This window comes from Chlorocebus sabaeus, chromosome 18, assembly GCF_047675955.1.
Source record: "Chlorocebus sabaeus isolate Y175 chromosome 18, mChlSab1.0.hap1, whole genome shotgun sequence".
Classification (NCBI taxonomy): domain Eukaryota; kingdom Metazoa; phylum Chordata; class Mammalia; order Primates; family Cercopithecidae; genus Chlorocebus; species Chlorocebus sabaeus.
Window position 1 is genome coordinate 23,788,315 of NC_132921.1, and position 22,911 is coordinate 23,811,225.

The 22,911-nt window shown below is 38.0% G+C and overlaps 1 protein-coding gene across 2 annotated transcripts in view; it reads right to left on the minus strand.

Moving 5' to 3' along the window:
- The window catches only part of WDR7 (WD repeat domain 7), a 389,155-nt gene that overhangs the window by 354,139 nt on the left and 12,105 nt on the right, over window positions 1-22,911 (minus strand). For both annotated transcript variants that reach the window (XM_008013992.3, XM_008013990.3), the window contains exons 2-5: window positions 12,674-12,845; window positions 5,506-5,612; window positions 3,554-3,632; window positions 2,093-2,267 (exon numbers count right to left, since the gene is read on the minus strand). In XM_008013992.3, the coding sequence (XP_008012183.1) occupies window positions 2,093-2,267; window positions 3,554-3,632; window positions 5,506-5,612; window positions 12,674-12,832 (520 nt within the window). In that variant the 5' untranslated portion in view covers window positions 12,833-12,845. The remainder of the gene's footprint in view (window positions 1-2,092; window positions 2,268-3,553; window positions 3,633-5,505; window positions 5,613-12,673; window positions 12,846-22,911) is intronic.

A 22,911-nucleotide genomic window follows, 5' to 3' on the forward strand; every position in this document is an offset into this window, starting at 1 on the left:
ACTGTAACTAATATTAGAGACAAATATAGGAATGATTAGTTCCCTTTTGCCTGGAAAATTAATGTGAATCTCATTCTCACTGTTATGCTTAGGAATAAAGCAGTAATTATCTAATATGCATAAAAAACCTCTCTGAGAAGGTTCACATTAAAGAAGCCTGCTCAATTTTATTTTACCAAACATCTCCCAAATATATTTGACCAGAGATCCCACCTTTTTGACTAATACCTATTAACAAACTTCAGAACCAACACTCTGAAGAGCAGCAGCAGGAAATGAAGCCAGTGCATCCACTCTTCCCACAGTCCGCTTCAGTGCAGGCCTGCGCCACTCTCAGCTGGGCTACTAATCTCCTAATTTGCTCCCATCTTTGAATTTTAAAGCATAAGTCCCTTCAGAGACTGCCCATCACCTACAGTGAGAGCCTGCAAGCTACAGCTCATGAGTCAACTCCAGCCCACTGGCTGTTTCGGTAAATAAAATTTTATCGGAACACAGCCAGGTTCATTCACTAATGTATCGTCTGTGGCTGCTTTTGTGCTACACTAGCAGAGTTGAGTCGTTGAAACATGGACCATATGGCCTGCAGAGCCTAAAATATTTCATATCTGGCCCTTTATAGTACAAGTTTGCCAACCCATGATCCACAAGGTGAATTCCCCAGCTGATACACAGGGATTTCAAGACCTGTCTCCTGCCACCTCTGCCAGCCTCATATCCTGCCACTCCTTCCCTCCTTCCTTCCTTCTTACCCCAGAAAAAGATAATCTATAGTTTCACATACACCTATCATAATTTTAATGCTTTTGTACCTACAGACTATCTCCTCTGCCAGAAACATCCTGATCGTATGTCTGCTAAACTCTTCCTCATCTTCCAAATCCTAGATCAGACTTCATCTGATCTGGACAGCCGTCTACTGCCCTCAGTCAGCCTCACAATCAGCCATCCTCTCCATACTATTTTTCCGTCTTGTACACTTTGCACTCTAAACTGTTATTTGTTTATATATCATTGTCCTTTACTAGAATTTGACTCCCATAAGTATTAATATTTCAATCCCTTGCACCTGGAAGATCGTAGGCATTCAATAAATATTTGCTGAATGACTACTGAATAAAAAGCTATGTGCTGATTTTCCAACCCTAAGAGGTTACAAATGGAAAGCTCCTATAAAGTTGAAGGCAATTCACTAACGGGACACAGTGTAACACAGTGGTTAAAGTAACTACTCCAGGGTCCTTTAGCAAAGACGACATCACCCTAACCCTCATCATTCTCCCCATCTATACGATGAATATTAGCAGTACCTATCCCACGATTGTGAGAATTGATCATATGTAAATGCTTAGCATTCTGCTTGGTACTGTAAACACACAGTAAATGAAAGTCCTCATGGTGATGGTGCTGGTGGTACTGGTGGTAGTAGTGGTGGTTATTGACCAGCCTCTATAGGAAGCACATAACTATGAAGCCATTTGAAAGTAAAAGAATGCTCCTTAAAAGGCTTACAAAAGTCGACATTCAATGTTCTGCATTAACTACTGCTCTTTTCCTGACAGCTTTACTTTTGCTTTCAAGGTTGTTATTGAGAGGTTTCAACAAAAATGAAGAAAAGATAGCAATATTTATTGAGCATCAAGTACATATCAGCCCCTTCCAGGGACTTTCATTAAATTTAACTGTGTATAATCTCTCCTTTTTCACTATCTCCATTTGAAACGCAAACATCTCCTATGCCTCGTAAGCAAGTGACAGAACCAGGCTCCAGAAATATACAGGTAAAACTACAGTTCCTCTCAAAGGTAAAACTATACCCCCAAAGGTTAAGATATTCTTCCTCCACTTCAGATAATCACGCAAAAGCTGGTGATCTATACATCATGGAATGGAGATAAGCCAACAATTAAGCCTTCATTCAATCAAAGATTTCTTTATGAAGGAGGAAACAGACCATAAATTATTGGTGTAGTTATTTATTAAATAGAAGAATATATCTCAAAGTATTAATTTACAATAAATTGTAGAATGTTATAGCAAACTGAACATTAAGTCGTGGTGCTAAAGCTCCTAAGAGGCATAATACACTGACCTTGTGTTCGGTGGGATCGAATAATACTCATGGAGCTAATCCAGTCTGGTGATATCTTTGATACTAAGGAGTATAATACTTCAAGGCTGGTAGCATCCACAACAAGGATTTCAGGGTAATGTCCGTGGCATAAAAGCCTTCCTTCTCGCTGATTCCCAACAGAGAACTGGTAGAACTACATTCATGCCAAAAGGAAAAAGATTTCTGAGTGTTCTCCTTTAATTTATATACTTGATTAATATGCATTCATCAAGGTTACAACAATATTCTCCTAAAGCTCAACTTCTTCAGTAAGAATTTTAGATATTTACCAAATGGTACATATTATATGGGTGTATGTGCACACATATATATTAAGTTATACTAATATTTTTAAATAGCTAACAAAAATTATTTTCCTAACATCTTATCCTCCCTTTTGAACTATTTTGAAACAGAATTCATGATAATTGTTTTTATCCCCCTCTAGCATCTAAAACAGAACTGTTGAATAAATTAATAAAACACCTGAATAAAATCAGCTTTACAAATCACATCAAAAGGGAAACTCAGGTGGGTCACAAAAATAACATGAATTTTAAATTAGTAGAATAGGGAAATATAGGCTTATAATTACTAGTTATGCAAATACAATTTAGAAGGATGATTGATGTTCAAACATAATCAGGGCCTCAGCTTCCTTAGATGTAAAATGACATACTCCTATTTAATATGTAAGCATGTCAGGAGGACTAAATCAAACACAATACAAGAAATGCCTACACCGTATCTGCTCAATAAATGTGAGTTACCTTCTCTTCCTTTCCCACTGAAACCATAATTGATCATATTTTTAATATAATTCGTAATTTTCCCAACACTCAACACAGTAAACAATTAGTAAACTGAAGTACAGAGAATTAGACAGCTATGAAAAAGTGAAAACAAATACCAGGAATGTAAATCAGAAACTACAAATTCCTGTGTGACACTATACATATTAAGACAGGTATATGAAACAGTCATGTCTTCTGAAGAGTTGGAAAGTTTTCAAAATACATGTTCAAGGACCAACTGCATGAGCAATAAAAAAGATACGGTCCAAAAAGTAGGTCAATTTGTGTCAATCACAAGTGGAATCGCAAAGGCTTTTGCCAGGAAGAATTCCATTATTTAGGACCAAGAGCATTTTCCCAAATAGTGAAGGGGCTCTCACTTGGGTAACCAAGGTAGCCCAGAACAGCAGAAGCAGCAGCAATTTGCTTGCCCTTTATCTTTCCCCATTAGTCTCCTCTCCTTTCTTACCCTTCCCAACGGTACCATCTTATGAGGAATACTTTTACCACTTCAATTCTAGTTTACTTGTCCTATTACTACTGCCCACCATTTTTCATCTAAAAATATAGGCTCAATGTTTTAAAAATATTTTAAATTATACACTTATAATAGTTTGTGCTTAGAGTCACAGAAATAGATACTAACCTGTATGCCAGTATGTGTGCAAGCTAATTTTGTAAATTCAATACATCTGCCATCACTTACATCCCAGAGGCACATCTCTCTATAAAACAAAATAATGGTCAGCTTTGAATGTGACTTTTTAAAGCACCATTCAACTTTGTCACAGTGATTTAAAATTAATCTTCCATTAAAACTAATATATATCAGAAAAAGTGGCATACAGTCACTACTGTTGTTCATCAAAATTTCCAGTCCTCCCTCCCACCCTCCTAACACTCCTTCCAAACTGCCCACCCCCCACCATATTCCACATCCTTTCTAGGCCCATAATAAGACTGCATTTCCCGGTTCCCCTGTGGTTAGTGAAGTCTTGTAAGTAGTTCTGGCCAGAACCAATGCAAGGCTTTCCAGAGCTCAGTTCCAGAGACTGGCTGCTTCACACAGAGGTTGCTCCCTCACTCTGAACCTCAAAGTAAGGATAACAGTGAAGCAGAGTAGAGGCCTCAAGTGACACATGAGGGACAAGTGACAAAAACAAGAAATAAAATTCTAATTTAAACTACTGAGATTTTATACTTGTCATTCAGGTAGCTAGAGAATTTCAAACTGCAAAAAACAAAAGTTTAAGTCAAGTGAATTCCAAACTTTTACAAATAAAATACAAGCTTCCAGTTTTCATGCTGTATTTATTATAATTTTACTGAATGCATACAAAAAAACTAGATATAAGATTGACAGATATAACATTGAAAATTAGAAATGTCAACATGCCTTGTCCATTGAAGAAATACATTTAACAGAAAAAAACTAATAAAATGCAATGATCCTGATATTATTAGGGTTTTCTTTAAGATACCACTTTCTATATCTCACATGGTATTATAGAAGACAATTTTTCAAAGAACATTCAATTTAGAATATACATTCTAATGGGAATTATCCTTTAATTCACCAACAGCTATTATATTTTTAGCTTATGCTGCTTCTTTTTGTTCCAATGAATTATACAAGGTTCTCTTCAGTGGGGAGAACAACTTCTGTTTTGTTTTGCTTTTTTGAGACAGGGTCTCACTGTGTCACCCAGGCTGGAGTGCAGTGGCACAATCACAGCTCACTATAGCCTCAATCTCCTGGGTTCAGGTGATCCTATCACCTCAGCCTCCTGAGTAGCTCAGACTACAGGTGCACACCATCGTGCCCGGATAGCTCTTGTATTTCTTGTAGAGACAGGGTTTTGACATGTTGCTCAGGCTGGTCTCAAACTTCTGTGCTCAAGTGATCCGCTCATCTCAGCCTCCCAAAGTGTTAGGATTACAGGAGTGAGCCACCACACATAGCAACAATTTCTTATATAATTCTCTTCAAGTTCCCCAACTTTCTTCAATAGCATATTGTGTAAATATATATAATTTTCTAAGCACCAAAAAATGTTTTTAAAATTTTTTTAAAATCTTTTTAAACATTTAATAACACTGGGCCTTACAATTACTGTGCAATGACCTGTCCCTCTAAGGCGAGCTGCATTCTGAGACTTCGGAACACAAATAGTTATGTTAGTGTATTAATACATATCCATATAATTTCATGAACTTTTTCATGGCATCATCTTCAAAATTTATGCTAGTCTAGCATCATTTAGGTTTTTAAAAGGAAATCTCAAAGTTGTCTGGCAACTCAGTAAAAACAACATGGAGATGAACGATCACGCTTTAACTTTTATAGTATTCTGAGTTCCTCAAAAGCAAACCAAAGGACATAATCATAAATTACAATCAAATATTATAAAATCATTAACACAGGTAAAATTTACATCCCTAAAATCAGATTTTCAATATCTACCTTTAGACAATAAAAAGCATTTATTTAGGAGATATTCTAAAAGAAAAAAAAAATACTAGTTTTTTTATAATTAGTTATTATAGTGCTAGTTATAAAGACTCACGAGAAAAACAGGCAAATGAGAAAATACTTACCCACTTTCAGATGCACTCACAATATACTGTTTGTCACTGGAAGCACAAGCTTTCGACAAACAAGTGATTGACGCTGTATGACCAAACAAAAGTGCTCGAGGATTAATCTAGAAATGTAAAAATATGCTAGTTTAAGTACCGAACTTAAAAATTAATCCTGTATTTGAGTGCCAGCTTAGCCACAGTGCAATAGAATAGGTAGACTGCTAAGGTTTTTTATTCTAGCCCCTGGCTCTTGCACAGCGCTGCTGGAGCTACCTGCGAGAACTTCTAGCCCTGAAAGGAAGGACACAGGCCTGGCTGGCTTCGCTACTGGCTGACTGTAGAGACCCAGGGCCTTAAACAAATAAAGGCAGTAGTCGGGAGTGGTTACAACAGGCCTTAAGCAAAACCTAGTGCTATGCTGGCTTCAGGGCTGACCCAGCACAGTACTAGTGAAGGTGGCCACAGGGTTGCTTGTGTCATTCCACCCCCTGATCCAAGTGGTTCAAAACAGAGAGAGAGACTCCATTTGTTTGGGGGAAAGGATGAAAAGAGAACAGCCTCTGCCTGGTAAGCCAGAGAATTGTCCCGAATCTTGTCCAAGACCATCAAGGCAGTATCTGTACGCGTCTGCAAGAACCACAGTGCTGCCGGGCGCAGTGGCTCACGTCTGTGATCCCAGCACTTTAGGAGGCTGAGGTGGGCAGATCATGAGGTCAGGAGTTCAAGACCAGCGTGACCAACATGGTGAAACCTCATCTCTACCAAAAATACAAAAATTAGTCAGGCATGGTGGTGGACACCTGTATTCCCAGCTACTCAGAAGGCTGAGGCAGGAGGATCACTTGAACCCGGGAGGCAGAGGTTGCAGTGGGCCAACATCGCTCCACTGCACTCCAGCCTGGGCGACAGAGTGAGACTCCATCTCAAAAAAAAAAACAAAACAAAAAAAAACACCACAGTGTTACTGGGCTTGGGGCTCCCCGAAAGCAGATACAGCTTAGAATACAACACCCAAGTCCTTTCGAATATCTGGAAAGCGTTCCCAAGAAGGACAGGTACAAACAAGTCCAGACAGTGAAGAATACAATAAATACTTAATTCTTCCATGGCCAGACAAGACAAACATTGACAAATATTAAGACAATCCAGGAAAACATGACTTCACCAAATGAATGAAATAAGGTGACAGGGACCAATCCTGGAGAAATAAATATGTGACCATTCAGAAAGATAATTCAAAATAGGGTTTGAATTCTGTTTTGAGAAAACTCAAAAGAAATTCAAGATAACACCGAGAAAGAATTCAGAGTTCTATCAGATAAATTTAAGAAAGAGATTGAAATAATAAAAAAGAATCTGGCAAAAATTCTGAAGTTGAAAATGCAATTGGCATACTGAAGAATATATCAGAGTCTTTTTTTTTGAGACGGAGTCTCGCTCTGTCACCCAGGCTGGAGTGCAGTGGTGCTCTCGGCTCACTGCAAGCTCCGCCTCCTGGGTTCACGCTATTCTCCTGCCTCAGCCTCCCAAGTAGCTGGGACTACAGGCGCATGCTGCCATGCCATTTGTATTTTTAGTAGAGACGGGGTTTCACCATGTTAGCCAGGATGGTCTCAATCTCCTGACCTTGTGATCCACCTGTCTCGGCCTCTCAAAGTGCTGGAATTACGGGAGTGAGCCACTACGCCCAGCCATATCAGAGTCTTCTAATAGCAGAATTGATCAAGCAGAGAAAAGAAATAGTGAGCTTGAAGATGGCCTATTTGAAAACACACAAAGGAAACAAAAGAAAAAAGACTAAAAAGGAATGAAGCATGCCTACAGGATCTAGAAAAATAGCTTTAAAAGGGCAAATCTATGAGTTACTTGTCATAAAGAGAAGGAAGAGAAGGAGATAGGGGTAGAAAGTTTACACAAAGGAATAAAAACAAAGAATTCCCAAATTCCCAAATCTAGAGAAATTCCCAAATCTAGAGAAAGATATAAATATCCAAGTACTTATAGAACACCGAGCAAATTTAACCCAAAGATGACTACCTCACGGTATTTAATAATCAAACTCCCAGAGGTCGAGGATAAAGAAAGAATCCTTAAAGCAACAAGAGAAAAAACACAACATACACTGGGCCAGGCACAGTGGCTCATGCCTAAAATCCCAGCATCCTGCGAGGCCCAAGGTAGATGAATCACTTGAGGCCAGGAGTTTGAGACCAGCCTGGGCAAAATGGCAAAACCCCATCTCTACTAAAAATACAAAAATTAGCCAGGTGTGGTGGCACATATCTGTAGTGCCAGCTACTTGGGAGGTTGAGGCACAAGAATTGCTGGAACCCAGGAGGCAGAAGTTGCAGTAAGTTGAGATCACACCACTGCACTTCAGCCTGGGCAACAGAGAAAGACTCTGTCTTAAAACCAACAAACAATGGAGCTCCAACATGTCTGGAACCAGACTTTTCAGTGGAAATGTTACAGGCCAGGGGAGAGTGGCATGACATATTTAAAGTACCAAAGGAAAGAATAGTAAATCCAGCAAAAACATCCCTCAAGCATGAAAGAGAAATAAAGACTTTCTAGACAAACAAAAGCTGAGGGATTTCATCAATCCTAGACCTATCCTACAAGAAATGTTAAAGGGAGTACTTCAGTCAGAAAGAAAAGGATGTCAGTGAGGATCTGAAGGTACAAACTCACCAGTAATAGTAAGTGCACAGAAAAAACACAGAATATTGCAACACTGTAACTATGTTGTGTAAACTACTCTTAAGTAGAAAGAGTAAATGAAACAATCAAAAATAACCACAATGTTTCAAGACACAAGACAGTACAATAAGATATAAGTAGTAACAATAAAAAGTTAAAAAGCTGCCAGGCCCCTGGCTCATGCCTGTAATTCCAGCACTTAGCCGGACATAGGGACATAGTGACATGGACCTGTAGTCCCAGATACTCGGGAGGCTGAGGTGGCAGGACTGCTTGAGCCCAGGAAGACAAGGTTGCAGTGAGCCAAGGTCAAGCCACTACACTCCAGCTTGGGTGAGAGTGGGACCCTGTCCCCCCCCCAAAAAAAAAAGTTAAAAAGCAAGGGGAGGAAGTTAAGGTGTAGAGTCTTTATTAGTTGTCCTTGTTTGTTTGTTTTTATGCAAATAGAGTTAAGTTATTATCAGCTTAAAATAATGGGTTATAAGATAGTATCTGCAAGCCTCATGGTAATCTCAAATCAAAAAACATACAATGGATACACAAAAAATAAAAAGCAAGAAAATAAATTGTATCACCAGAGTAAATCACCATCACTGAAAAGGAAGACCTGAAGGAAATAAAGAACAAAAACAAGAAAGCAAAAAACAAAATAGCAGAAATAAGTCCTTACTTAGCAAAAATAACAAGCACTTACCAATAATAACACTGAATGTAAACAGACTAACCTCTCCGATCAAAAGACAGAGTGGCTGAATGGATGAAAAAACAAGACCCAATGATCGCTTGCCTACAAGAAACACACTTCACCTGTAAAAACACACATAGACAAAATAAAATGGAAAAAGATATTCCATGCCAATGGAAACCTAAGAAAAGCAGGAATAGATACACTTATATCAGACAAAATAGGACTTCAAGACAAAAACTATAAGAAGAGACAAAGAAGGTCACTATATAATGACAAAGGAGTCAATTCAGCAAGAGGGTATAACAATGTTAAATATATATGCACCCAGCACCAGAGCACCCAGATATATAAAGCAAACATTATTAGAGCTAACAAGAGAGATAGGTCCCAACACAGTAATAGCTGGGTGTAGTGGTGTGCACCTGTAGACCCAGCTATTCAAGAGGCTGAGGCAGGAGGATCACTTGAACCTGGGAGATCAAGGCTGCAGTAAGCTATCATTGCACCCCAGCCTGGGCAACAGCGTGAGACCTTATCTCAACAAAAAAATAAAAATAATAAAAATAAAAGTGAAAGACTAGATGTTCTCCCTCTGCTAAGATTAGGAACGAAACAAGGATGTCCACTCTTGCCACTTCTATTCAACATTGTTATGGAGGTGTCATCCAGGAATGTTAGGCAAAAAAATGAAATAAAAGGCATCCCTATTGGAAAGCAAAAACTAGAACTATCTCTATTCAAGAATGACATTATCTTGTATGCAGAAATTCCTAAAGGATCCACTAAAAACTATTAGAAGTAATAAATCCAATAAGGTTATAAGATACAAGATGAACAAACAAACTCAAACGTATTTCTATACACCAGCAATGAAAAATCTGAAAAGAAAATAAATTGAACAATTCTATATCTAATAGATTCAAAAAATAAAATTATTTGAAATAAATTTAATAAAAGTCATACAAACCTTATATTCTGAAAACTACAAAATATCGCTATAAAAAAACTAAAGATCTAAATAAATGAAATGCATTCAATGTTTATGGGTCAGCAAAACTGGATATTGTTAAAATAGCAATACTCTCCAAACTGATCTGCTGAGTCAATATATTCCCTATTAAAGCCCCAACTGACTTGTTTGTAGAAATTGACAAGCTGATTCTAAAATTCATATGGAAATTCAAGGGATGCCACCGAAACAATCTTGAAAAAGAAGAGCAATACTGGAGGACTCACATATCTAGATTTCAAAACTTAATATAAAATAGTAATTAAGACAGTGGGTACCTAAAACAACAGTAATTAGGACAGTGAGTACAGACATCTAGAGGATATAGACAAGAACACACACAGAACCATAAAATAGAATTGAGAGTCCAGATAGAAACCCATGACACTTATGGTCAATTGATTTTTCTTAAGAGTCCAATAGCATTCAATGGAGAACAAGTAGTCGTTCTGACAAATAGTGCTAGGATAATTTGATAGCCACACGCAAAAGAATGAAGTCAAGAAATTAACTAACTAATATTAATTAGTTAGTTAACAGAATTAGTATATTAGTTAATTAACAGAAAAATTAACTAATATGGATCAAAGACCTAAATGTAAGAGGTAAAACTAGTATATAAAATTCTTAGAAAAAAACACAGGGATAAATCTTCATGACCTTAGATTTAGCAATGGTTTCTTAGATACGACAACAAAAACATAGGCAAACAAAGGAAAAAGAGATAAACTGAACTTTATCAAACTTAAAATATTTTGTGCTTCAAAGAACACAATCAAGAAAGTGAAAAAACAATCGGTAAAATGGGAGAAAATAACTGTAAATCTTACATCTTTTAAGGAATTTCTATCTAGAATATATGAAGAATTTTTATGATTCAATAATAAAAAGACAAATAACCCAATTTTAAAATGGGCAAAGGAAAAAATTTTAAGTTAAAAATTTTTCTAATGGGCAAAGATTCTGAATAGATGGTTTGCCAGAGAAGAGATACAAATGGCCAATGAGAACATGAAAAGAAGCTCAACATCTCATTAGCCATCAGGCAAATTCAAACCAAAACCACGAGATACCACTTCATACACAAAATTAGGGCTAGAATCAAAAAGAGAACAGCTATTGATTGACAAGGATGTGGAAAACCTGGAACCCTCAGGCACTGCTGATGGGAATGCAAAATGATTCAGTTACTTTGGAAAACAGTCTGGCAGTTCCTTAAATAACCAGTTAAACATAGAGTTACCTACCATATGATCCCACAATTCCACGCTCGGGTGTTTACCTAAGTGCACTGAAAACATGTGTCCACACAAACACTCATACACAAATGTGTAATACTCATAGAAGCATTACTCAGAAGGGCCAAAAATAGAAACAATCCAAATGTTCATCCACTGACAAATGAACAAATCAAGTGTGGTATACTTATAACATGAAAAATCATTTGGCCATAAAAAGAAATGAAGTACTGATACATGCTACGATGTGGGTGAACCTTGAAAACATTAAGCTCCATGATAAAAGCCAGTCATTAAAAAACACATGTTATAGTTATATGATTCCATTTATATTAAATGTCCAGAATAAACACGACATTAGTGACAGAAAGTAGATTAGTGGTGGTCTAGGGAGAATGAGTATTAGAAGTCATTTTTTTTTTAGAGACAGGGTCTCACTCCCATTGCCCAGGCTGGAGTGCAGTGGTGCAAGTAGCCTTGACCGTCTGGGCTCACCTCAGCCTCTGGAGTAGCTGAGACTACAGGCATGCGTCACCACGCCCGGCTAGTTTTTCGTATTTTCAGTAGAGATGAGGTTTCACCATGTTGCCCAGGCTGGTCTCAAACTCCTGGACTCAAGCAATCTATCCGCCTCAGCCTCCCAAAGTGCTGGGATTACAGGCGTGAGTCACCATGCCTGGCCCAGGAGGGACATTTAAAGGGTACAGGGTTTGTTTTGGAAGTGATGAAAATGTTCTAAAATTGACTTTGGTAATGGCTGTACAACTTTATGAACACACTAAGAAACGTCAAAACGTGCATTTGAAACAGATTGTGTAGTATGTGAATTATATCCCAATAAGGCTATTATCCAAAAAAATTAATTTAAAAAATCACCTTTCTTGACCCCACATTCCATACCAGTTACCACTCCATTTTCTCTTTTTCCCTTGGCAACAAATTCCTGGAAAGAGTTGTCAGAGAAAGGAGTTACAAATATGGAAAGGAGAAAAGTAGGATAAACGCTGTGGTGTTATGTTGGAATTAGATGTATCAGTGTGAACGTGTGTGTGTGTGTCCCCAACTCCTATTTCCCTTGCTGTGTCCACTGAGAGCCCTGGAAGCAGAGCATACTAAGCACTCCATAGTAGCAAGGAATGACAATAAAGGCACAGTCATTTCAAAAATCAATACAACAAAACCTATACTTTGTAAAAAGTTTTGCCCTCTTCAAAGCATTTACCATAGAAGGTTTAAGTATTTTAAATTTTCTAAAACCCCTTTGGAAAACCTCCTTCAGTATGGGCCATAATCATTTGAAAAATCTTAAATGTAACAAACAGTAAGTCACTTAGGGTAGATATTACAATTGAAAAATGGCCAAAAGTCCTCAGAAGTCAACTCTGATGAATGGTGTAAATAATGAATCTGTATTCTACCAGTTTTAGTCAAAACACATTTTTCAGAAAAATCTATTGTGGGCCCAAAAGTATCATTCGGGGACTATATTATCTTCTAATAAGTAGATTTTTATATCTAAAATGTACAATAGGCATTTCAAATACTCACTTCCAGTTCTACTGAAAGATCCCAGAGACATATTTGTCCATCGTGGCATCCTGTTACGATTGTGGCCCCATCATCTGTTAAAAGTACAGCTGAGATGCAATGTGTGGGTGCTTTTCGGCCCCAAAGAACAATGGGTAGAACAAGGCTGTTTCCTGCCATTGTGTTTTCAAACCTGAAAATGTTACAAAAATTGTCAGATATTACAACATTTCTCTCAAAAATATGTTATATATTTTTGTTATAAAACCAACAATTTGAAAATAATCATATATTTCTGGGAGTAAATTGCAGCTACTTAAATATTTATTATTTTCAAAAAAATAACTAGTTTATCATAACTCTAGATTCAGGTGCTTACAAAATAATACACAATCAATACCTGTGAAAAGAAAGAAACAACAAAATAATAATAAACAGGTCTTTATCCCAGGCATTTGCAGTTTTTAAAATTTACTAATGAAAGGCCAATGACTTCAATACCTCATATTTACCTAGGACTTCACAGTTTACAAAGCACTTTCATGTATACTATTTCATTTTGATTCTCAAAACAGCCTTTCGAGGTTGGCCGACTAGAAACTGAGGCATAAACACGACCTGCCCTAGGACACGGAACTAGCAAGTCATAAAACTCAAATACAAATCCTGACCTTCGGATCCCAAGTTGTATGCCTCCATTTAAAAAGACAGGTCAAACTGTTCTCAGAAAGTCTGGTACACACAGACTGTACTGTACCACTACCACTAGACAATAATTATGGAGAACTTTCCAAGTCCCGGAAATTTTTCTGAACATTGTATGTGTGTGTATAAATATAAGTACATATATAAACTCAATTAATCCTTACAACAAATCAGGAGGTAAACACTATTATCATTCCTTTTTCATAGACAAAGACACCGAGGCACAAAGTGACAAGTGATGGAGCCCAGATAAGAACCCAGGCAGCCTGACTTCAGAACCTGTGGTCTTTCTCACTCTGCTAGGCTACTGATGACAAATGAGGTCTCCAAAACAGTAATAAAGAGCAATGCCAAAGAAAAACTCAGTCCTGTTTCACACTGTGCTAAACATTTTCAAAACTTTGTTCAGGGCCGGGCACAGTGGTTCCCAGTGTAATCCCAGCACTTTGGGAGGCCAGGGTGGGTGGATCACCTGAGTCAGGAGTTCAAGACCAGCCTAGCCAACATGGTGAAACCCCATCTCTACTAAAAATACAAAATTTAGCCGGACATGGTGGCGGGTGCCTGTAATCCCAGCTATCTGGGAGGCTTGAACCCGGGAGGAAGAGGTTGCAGTGAGCCAAGATTGCACCATTGCACTTTAAGCCTGGGCAACAAGTATGAAGCTTTGTCTCAAAAGAAATTTGCTTGGTGAGAAACCCATTCAACCACATTTACTCCAAACCTGTTATGCCTGAAGGTCATGAATGTCTTTTGTTGTAAACTCTGAACCTTGAGGGAAGAAAAGAATGTCTTCGTAAACTCATTTCTCCATTAAAGAAAAAAATGTAGTTTCTGGTGAAGGGATTTAAATTTGAGATACTAATCAATTAACCAGAGCATAATGGAGTACACCTCTTGCAGGACAGCACATTTGAGGAAGTATTCCTTAATATAACAAAATTAAAATCTAATTGGCAAAACAATATTTAGGGGTTAAAAACTGTGGTTAAAGACTAGATAATAGGAGTTCAGAGAAGTTAGAAAAAGAAGGCTGGAAGAGTCAAAGAAAGCTGCATAGAAGAGAGGACTCTGATAGATCTCATTAGATACTAGGGGTCACCTAGAGCCTGAGAGATGGCCAATCAAAAGGTATAATCATTAAAGATAAAATGAGGCAATGGCCAGGTGCAGTGGCTCACATCTGTAATCCCAGCACCTTGGGAGGCCAAGGTCGGCAGATCACTTGAGGTCAAGAGTACAAGACCAGACTGGCCAACTTGGTGAAACCCTATTTCTAGTAAAAATACACAAATTAGCCAGGCGTGGTGACACATGCCTGAAATCCCAGCTACTCGGAAGGCCGAGGCAGGAGAATCGCTTGAACCCAGGAGGCAGAGGTTGCAGTGAGCCAAGATCATGCCACTGCACTCCAGCCTGGGCAACAGAGTGAGATTCTGTCAAGAAAGAAAGAAAGAAAAAGAAAGAAAAAGAAAGAAAGGAAAGAAAGGAAGAAAAGAAAGAAAGGAAGAAAGGAAGAAAGAAAGAAAGAGAAAATGAGGCAAGTAAAAAACTGAATGACACTGGAATGCTTACTAAAAAAATCTATATTACATCTTTTTTGTTGTTAGAAGCAATAATTTTCAACCCCTTGCTTCCCCAAAAACTTCATCTCTTTTGCTACAAGGGGTATACATTTAAAGAAAATATCAGAAGTCCACTTCTTGTTAGTAAAACCCTATTTGTGTCATGACAGTTTCATAAGCTACCATGACACTAACAATTATTTCCATATTCCTATTTGACATTAGAAAATAAACTAGGCTGGGTTTGGTGGTGCACGCCTGTAATCCGAGCAGGAGGGGAGGTAGAGACAGGTGGATTGCTTGAGCTCTGGAGTTCAAGACCAGCCATCTCTACAAAAAGTACAAAAATTAGCCAGGCGTGGTGGGTGCACTCCTGTAGTCCCAGTTACTTGGGAGGCTGAGGTGGAAGACTCATCATCTGAGCCCAGGAGGTGGAGGCTACAGTGTGCCAAGATTGTGCCACTGCACTCCAGCCTGGGTAACCGAGTGAGACCCTGTTTCAAAAAAAAAAAAAACAGAAAAGAAAAGAAAAATAAGCACAGAACCAATTTTAATAAATTTGGAATATCATATTCCTGGCTGAATGATATATTCAGTGGTGACTTTCTCAAAAAAGAGAATCTGGAAGGAGTTAATTTTCCATGGTGACAACACTCAGTTTTAACTTACATCACTAGCTGGGCGTGGTGGCTCACGCCTGTAATCCCAATACTTCGGGAGGCTGGGGCAGGTGGATCATGAGGTCAAGAAATTGAAACCATCCTGGCCAACATGGTGAAACCCCGTCTCTGCTAAAAATACAAAAATTAGCCGGGCGTGGTGGTAGGCACCTGTAGTCCCAGCTACTTGGGAGGTTAAGGCAGGAGAATCGCTTGAACCCCGAAGGCAGAGGTTGCAGTGAGCTGAGATCGTCCTGGCGACAGAGCGACACTTCATCTCAAAAATAAAATAAAATAATAAATTATATCACCAAAGATTTATCTCAAGTAAATAAGTGCTAAACACTGAATACAACATGCTGAGATCTGGAAAGAACACCATTTCTCTAGCTGCTTGGCAACTTGTACTCAGTACATACTCCCTGACTTAAAGAGAATGTAGACAGACTCAGGACTATGGAATATAGGGTACTAAATGCCGCAAAACATTTTTTTTCTAATACCTTAAAAACCTAATAAAAATGAAACTTTAGAAAAGCCACCAGAAGCACTAATGAAATAATGTGAAATAGAGGATAACATGGCTTATGATGATAGAACAGTATATGACAATCAAATGCTTCTAGGAAAGACTACCAGCGAATTGGTAACCACATAAACCTAGTTCTAAGCAATGGATCAAAACAAAAACAAAACAAAACAAAACAAAAATGGGCAAATTAGCCAGGACCTAACCATTTAATCAGGTAGATCACAGGAATCTAAGTTTGAATTTCTTTAAAATGAATAACGGATGAGCCAAGACACACTAAACTGCCAACACAAGGAAGTTTTTTAAGGGGAAAAAAGGGCAATGTAAATCCAGAGCATGCAGTTTTTCAGTCATCACCATTCAACCAGTCTATGTGTTAGTTAATAATCCATGCTTAACATTGCCAACATTATCACCTATTGTAGCAAAAAAGTTAAATACGTTCCAAAAAGCTTTATATTAAGTGGAAGTAAGCAAGTCACAGGACAGGATTTATTGGGATAAAAAAAATTCTATTTTTATGGAAGATGCCAAAAGCAAAAGTGATTGAACAAATGACTAGAATAATCTGTTATGGTATTAATAGAAACTCTAAAATAAAATTACCTTACTATTTCTCTAAAATATTATATATATAATATATTCAGATTTTGCAACTAATACATTGAGGGCATATGCTTTCGAATTTCAACATGATCTTACAAATTGATATGTTCTTAGACTAGATGCTTCTAAAAACAAAATAATATTAGGAATATTGAGTTTTCATTTATGTTTGTATCAAAATCTGGCTTAAGTTACATTTAGAGACTGTTCATTCAATTGAAATGTTTAAAAGATAAAGCTCTGGAGTCAACAAATATCAGTAGTTCTAGATTCTACTTCTCACTTTGTCACTAATTATGCAGTCTTTGATGATACTCATTTCTGAGGCTTACTTTTCTCACCAAGTTATTAAAATTAACACTGAATCATTTCTAAGTCAACAAATCAAATCATAAGGAAACAGGCGTCTTGGAGATAAAATTTCAGTCATCTCTTTTGATTAATTTCAGGTATTGCTTTATTTCCCCTAATTTTACCTATTTCTCCACTCTGTATAGAAATAATTTAAAATGCTGTACTCCAGTCAACAAGAGCAACAAAAATAATAACTGAAAGAACAGTAGACCTACAATCAGAAGACCTATATTCAAATCCTGGCCCTTCTATGTGATCTTGGCAAAGTTATCTAGAGGTCTCAGTTTCCCCATCTGTAAAAGACAGATAACAATATTCTCCTCCTCTCAGAAAGATGTCATAAAGATCAAGAGGCCATATATGTAATGCAACTAATACCATACCTAGCACATGGCAGATGCTCAGTAAAGATTATTTTTTAAAAAACACACACGCAGATTTTGCTACTTCTTCACATTCTGCTTACACATCTACAGGTTTCTTCCAGCGCTTAATATTCAATAAGGTTGCACTTTCTAACGGGTTAATACCTTTCATTGACTTTCTGCCAAAGTATAAAAGTATTACTGTGTATGCTTGCCAAACACAATTTAAATTGTGCAACTGTGCAATGCAAATATGACAATTTAGTTCTGTATTACTTTATTAGAAATAATACTACCAACTTCCATCCCAAAACTAAAATGGCTTTCAAATAAAATTTCAAACTCCTAATAATTAGTAAACATTTTAGAGCAGCATTTCTCAGGTTTTCAGTTCATGTCAATACCATGGTAGGTATAGGTATTACAACAATTAATAAAATAGACAATTCAACTATCCAGTGGGGCTTACATACATGTAAACAATTACCACAGAGCATGAGAGAAGTCTCAAGTCATACAGAAACACAAAAGACAGATTCCCTAACCTAGACTTCAATGGGTCCAAGGATTCCTAGAAGAAATGATGACTAGAATGAGTAGGAATTAACCGGAATAGGCTCAGGTAATCACATGTTCAAAGGGCCAGAGGTATAATTATAATCTCAGTTCTTTCTGAACAGTAAATAGTAGGGCTGACATTTAGAGTAAAAAGGCAGAACGGTGAAAAAACAACCAACTGCCAACATGCATCAGATCACAAGGGGCTTCTTGGTAAGACATTTTCAAGAGTTTGGACTTTAATTTGACAGCAAAAGGAAGCAGGTAAAGTGTTTTAAATCTGACATTGCTTTTCAGAAAGATACTCTAGCTGTGATATAATAGAGAAGGATAAAACTGAGAACCTGAAGACCAATGAGGCTATTGAAGTTCTGTAGGAGAGAAATGGTGGTGCCTAAATTTATCACAATCTCTCATTACTTATTTCTGGGGCGTCTCTGTTAACTGCACTCTCCACCACTACTCTTTCAAGCTCCCTGGTTACAAGATGCACACTCTGTGTACTCACTACCAAATGATGCTTAGCACAGCATCTACCACATAGGACATCTTTAATAAACAAATGGTGAAGGGTATGTGTGGTGAAAATAGTACTAATAATACTAACATGAGAGCTACTTTAAAGATGTAATAGATAAGACTTGATATTCAACACACCAAGGTGATCAGGATGCAACATGGATTCTGATACAAGTTTTGCACAAAGGTACTTTGAGGATAAAAGAAAAGAAAAAGCAGTTTTAAATACTGAAAGCTTTCTAAGTAAAGGATGGGCATTAATATTACAATACTGATGCCTAGGGAAGTATCGATGATTTAGATTCCAACATGGAAGATACATTATTGTATGCTTAACCGTAATTTATTAACCCTAGGTTTGGGGATGAGAGAAAATACAAGGTTCCACACTGATCTTCAGTTGGGCCACGTTGTAAAGAGACTTAATGGTCCAAAAGCAGATATCTACACAGAGAAGCAACATGCTCAAACTTTTTGAGATAGTATGAAGGTTGGATTAACACAGAGAAACAACTAAAGAGGGGGAAAACAAATAATGATGATACTGCAGTAAGTCTGGGTGCTAAGAAGCTTAGCTAAAATTAGAGTACTGAAAGAAAAATAGCAGATATTACAGAGGAAGAACAATAAGTCATAGGGGTTGGTGAAACACGTAAGGTCACAGGCAAGAAGACTATTGCTTTCCAAACTGGGTGGTAAGGAAAGAAGTAGGAGGGAAGAATAGTGAGGCGGAGGAAGGAAAGTGAGAGCAATGATGCTAAAGAGGAATCTGGTCTCTAAAAAACTGTAACTCAGAAAGTATTTTCATAAAATGATACCAGAGACCTCAACAAAAACTGTTCTATGTGAATGGTAAAAAGGCAATGAGCTTTTGCCAAACCAAGCCACTTTAAAAGTTTATGAAATAGCGCTCTGTCTCCTGCTGTTCTGCTTTTATTTTTTATATTTAAGCATTTTAAAAAGAAAGGCTTTTAGAATTGACCAAAAAAAAAAAAAAAAAAAAGCCTGGTTTCCCAATCTAGAATGGAGAGAGTATAGCTGTTTACCATCCTGGGGATTTTATGTTTGGGTGGATATTTAGGTCTGTTAGCAACTCTCTCCAGATCACATAGCAAATTGATCTCAGTGCTCAAAGGCAAGCACAGATCTCCTGGGTCCTAATGAAACACTTTTCACTATCCTATATTGTCTTCATTTACCACAAAATTCCATTTATCAGAAAGCTTCATTATCCAGGCATTCTGGTTAATCAAGATTTTGCCAAAACATAGTACTCATTAGAAGATAAATAGTACTGCAGTGTTTACAGATAAAATCATATGATGTCTGCAATTAGTGGCTCTGGGAGAGGGAAGAGAATATGGGCATTAGAAGCATTAGAAGGAATGAAGGTGAGGCCGGGCACAGTGGCTGACGCCTGTAATCCCTGCACTTTGGGAAGCTGAGGTGGGCGGATCACCTGAGGTTGGGAGTTTGAGACCAGCCTGATCAACATGGAGAAACCCCATTTCTATCGAAAATAAAAAATTAGCCGGGCATGGTGGCGCATGCCTGTAATCCCAGCTACTAGGGAGGCTGAGGCAGGAGAATCGTTTGAACCTGGGAGGTGGAGGTTGCAGTGAGCCGAGATCGTGCCATTGCACTCCAGCCTGGGCAATAAGAGTGAAACTGCGCCTCAAAAAGAAAAAAGAAGGAATGAAGATGAAATAGTATCATAAGTATGATGGATGCTATGTGCCCAAATCTTCCTTCGGGAAAGAAGGACTTAACTGCTGAGAGAGTTCCCCGCAGACAGGCTCAGGTTATCAGCACCACTAAGGATTGTCTCAGCCCAAGAGAGATGGCTTATCCAAGCTCATGTACCCTTCCCATGGGACAGCTCACATCCAGTGATGGATCAATATGGAAATATAAAGGCCAGACCCCCTCACAATTCAGGATATCTCTGAAGGGTCATCCCATCTTCAGAACTTCCCCCAGGGTCAACTGAGACTCCTCTGAGACTCATCACAACCAAACTTTACCCTGGGGCCAAAGCTATTTCCTTTCCCTGGGTGTTGATCCGAAGAGTACTCCCTAATAAGCCTGAGTCTCCATCTCAGAGTCTGCTCGCCAGGGAACTCAATCTGTGAAAGTAAGTATTGAAGGTGTTTTTAGTGCAAGAGTGTGCATTATACTGTTCTTTCTACTTTTATATGTTTGAAAATGTCTATAATTTTTTAAACGGTACCTGGAAAGAACTTCAGTGTCCACAAATAGGGGATTAGTTAAATAAATTATGATAAAGCTTTATAATGGAACACTGCAGTATGAGAAATAAAACAAACACCAAAATATACAGTGGGTACACACACACTTTGAATAATTTTGGAATGATATTGAACAAAAAAAATCAGTGATAATGACTGCCTTTCAAGAGGAAGAATAGGAAGAGGAGACTGGGCTGAGTGGAATTCCTAATTCTCAAGACAAATTCCTGGGTCTTTTTTTTTTTTTGCCCCACCATTGTGTTTTTCATTATAATATAGTTAAATAAAGTGGCCTAGATACACCTACACCAAGTTCTTCTTCTTCCCTTTTTTTTTTTTTTTTTTTTTGAGATGGAGTTTTACTCTTGTCACCCAGGCTGAAGTGCAGTGGTGCGATGGCTCACTGCAACCTCTGCCTCCCAGATTCAAGGGATTCTCCTGCCTGAGCCTCCTGGGTAGCTGGGATTACAGGCACCTGCTACTAGTCGCAACTAATTTTTGTATTTTTAGCAGAGACGGGGTTTTGCCATGTTGGCCAGGCTGATCTCAAACTCCTGACCTTAGGTAATCCACCTGCCTCAGCCTCCCGAAGTGCAGGGATTACAGCCATGAGCCACCGTGCTCAGTCACACCAAGTTCTTTTGTTTTAAAGTTGTACATATGCACACAACATGGGATTTTGAAAATATATTTAACTTTAACAAGTATTTATCTTTAGCCTATAATCTTTCCAAATGCTAGCTCCCTTCCACTGTGAGTGCCTTGTCCTAAGCCACATGATTTACTACTCCTGCTACTCCTATTTTCACTACACCTTACAAATGCTTGATGCATAACACTCATTCATTTGTACAGCCTATGTTTCTCAAAGATAAAATCTGTAAATCTAGCACCCTTGTTATCTAAGCATTATCAAGTAAACTGCATATCTGCACCTAAAACGCTGACTTTTACTACTGGTCAATATGTATTTATGGAATGAATAAACAGAGAATAACAATAACTAGCATTTATTAAGCCCTCCCTATGTGCCAAGGGCTATATTAAGGGTTTCACACACAACTTAAATTTAACTCTTTTGAGGAAAAATGTCTCTTAAAAAAAAAAAAAAATTCCTCCTGAACTCTGCAAAAATCTTCCTCCTTTAATTATGTTCTCACCGTCTACCATTTCAATCTATTTTATAAGTTAACCTTTGCCCTTCAAACATGTCTACATTTTTTTATTTTTATCCAAATACTTTCACTGGCCTCTACTTGAAACCCTAACAATCTCTCTCCCTCTCATTAAAATTAGCATTTTGAAATCTGTGGTCTTTAAGTTGGTGCTTCCATTTTCTCATGTACTCTAGTCTGGGCCCTCAAAAAGACGTAATTTAAGGACACTCAAGATCTCCCACTATATGAAGGGGTCAACAATCCTTCTAAAATGACACTCCAGGGCAGAGCTCTCCCATACTGCAGAGACAAGCAATGCCTTACAAGAGAAGTGAGGAAAGAGGATGCTTTGACATTAATCGATTGTTGATATCTATTCTTCCTAAGTCCAGTTATCTTATATGTATTCTGTAACTGCTAGTGTGACGTTGCTGATTTTTTGCAATACACTCTTTTTTTCTGGTACAGCAGACTGTCCCCATTATCTTCTTCCAGTTTTCTCAGCTTTCTTCTACCCAGACACGTGAAGGCCTAGAAAGCCCTAAGAAAAATTCCAAAGACTTAACCTTGTTACCTCATGTTGGTTTGTTTTTTTTTAATTTGATGTGCCTTTAAAAATTATTAACGGCCAGGCGCGGTGGCTCAAGCCTGTAATCCCAGCACTTTGGGAGGCTGAGACGGGCGGATCACGAGGTCAGGAGATCAAGACCATCCTGGCTAACACGGTGAAACCCCCTCTCTACTAAAAAAATACAAAAACCTAGCCAGGCAAGGTGGCAGGCGCCTGTAGTCCCAGCTACTCGGGAGGCTGAGGTAGGAGAATGGCGTGAACCTGGGAGGCGGAGCTTGCAGTGAGCTGAGATCCGGCCACTGCACTCCAGCCTGGGCAACACAGCGAGACTCCATCTCAAAAAAAAAAAAAAAAAATTATTAAATGAAATTACCTTTCTCTTTGTGATTCCTCCCAAATTTTTATTATGAAAAATTTCA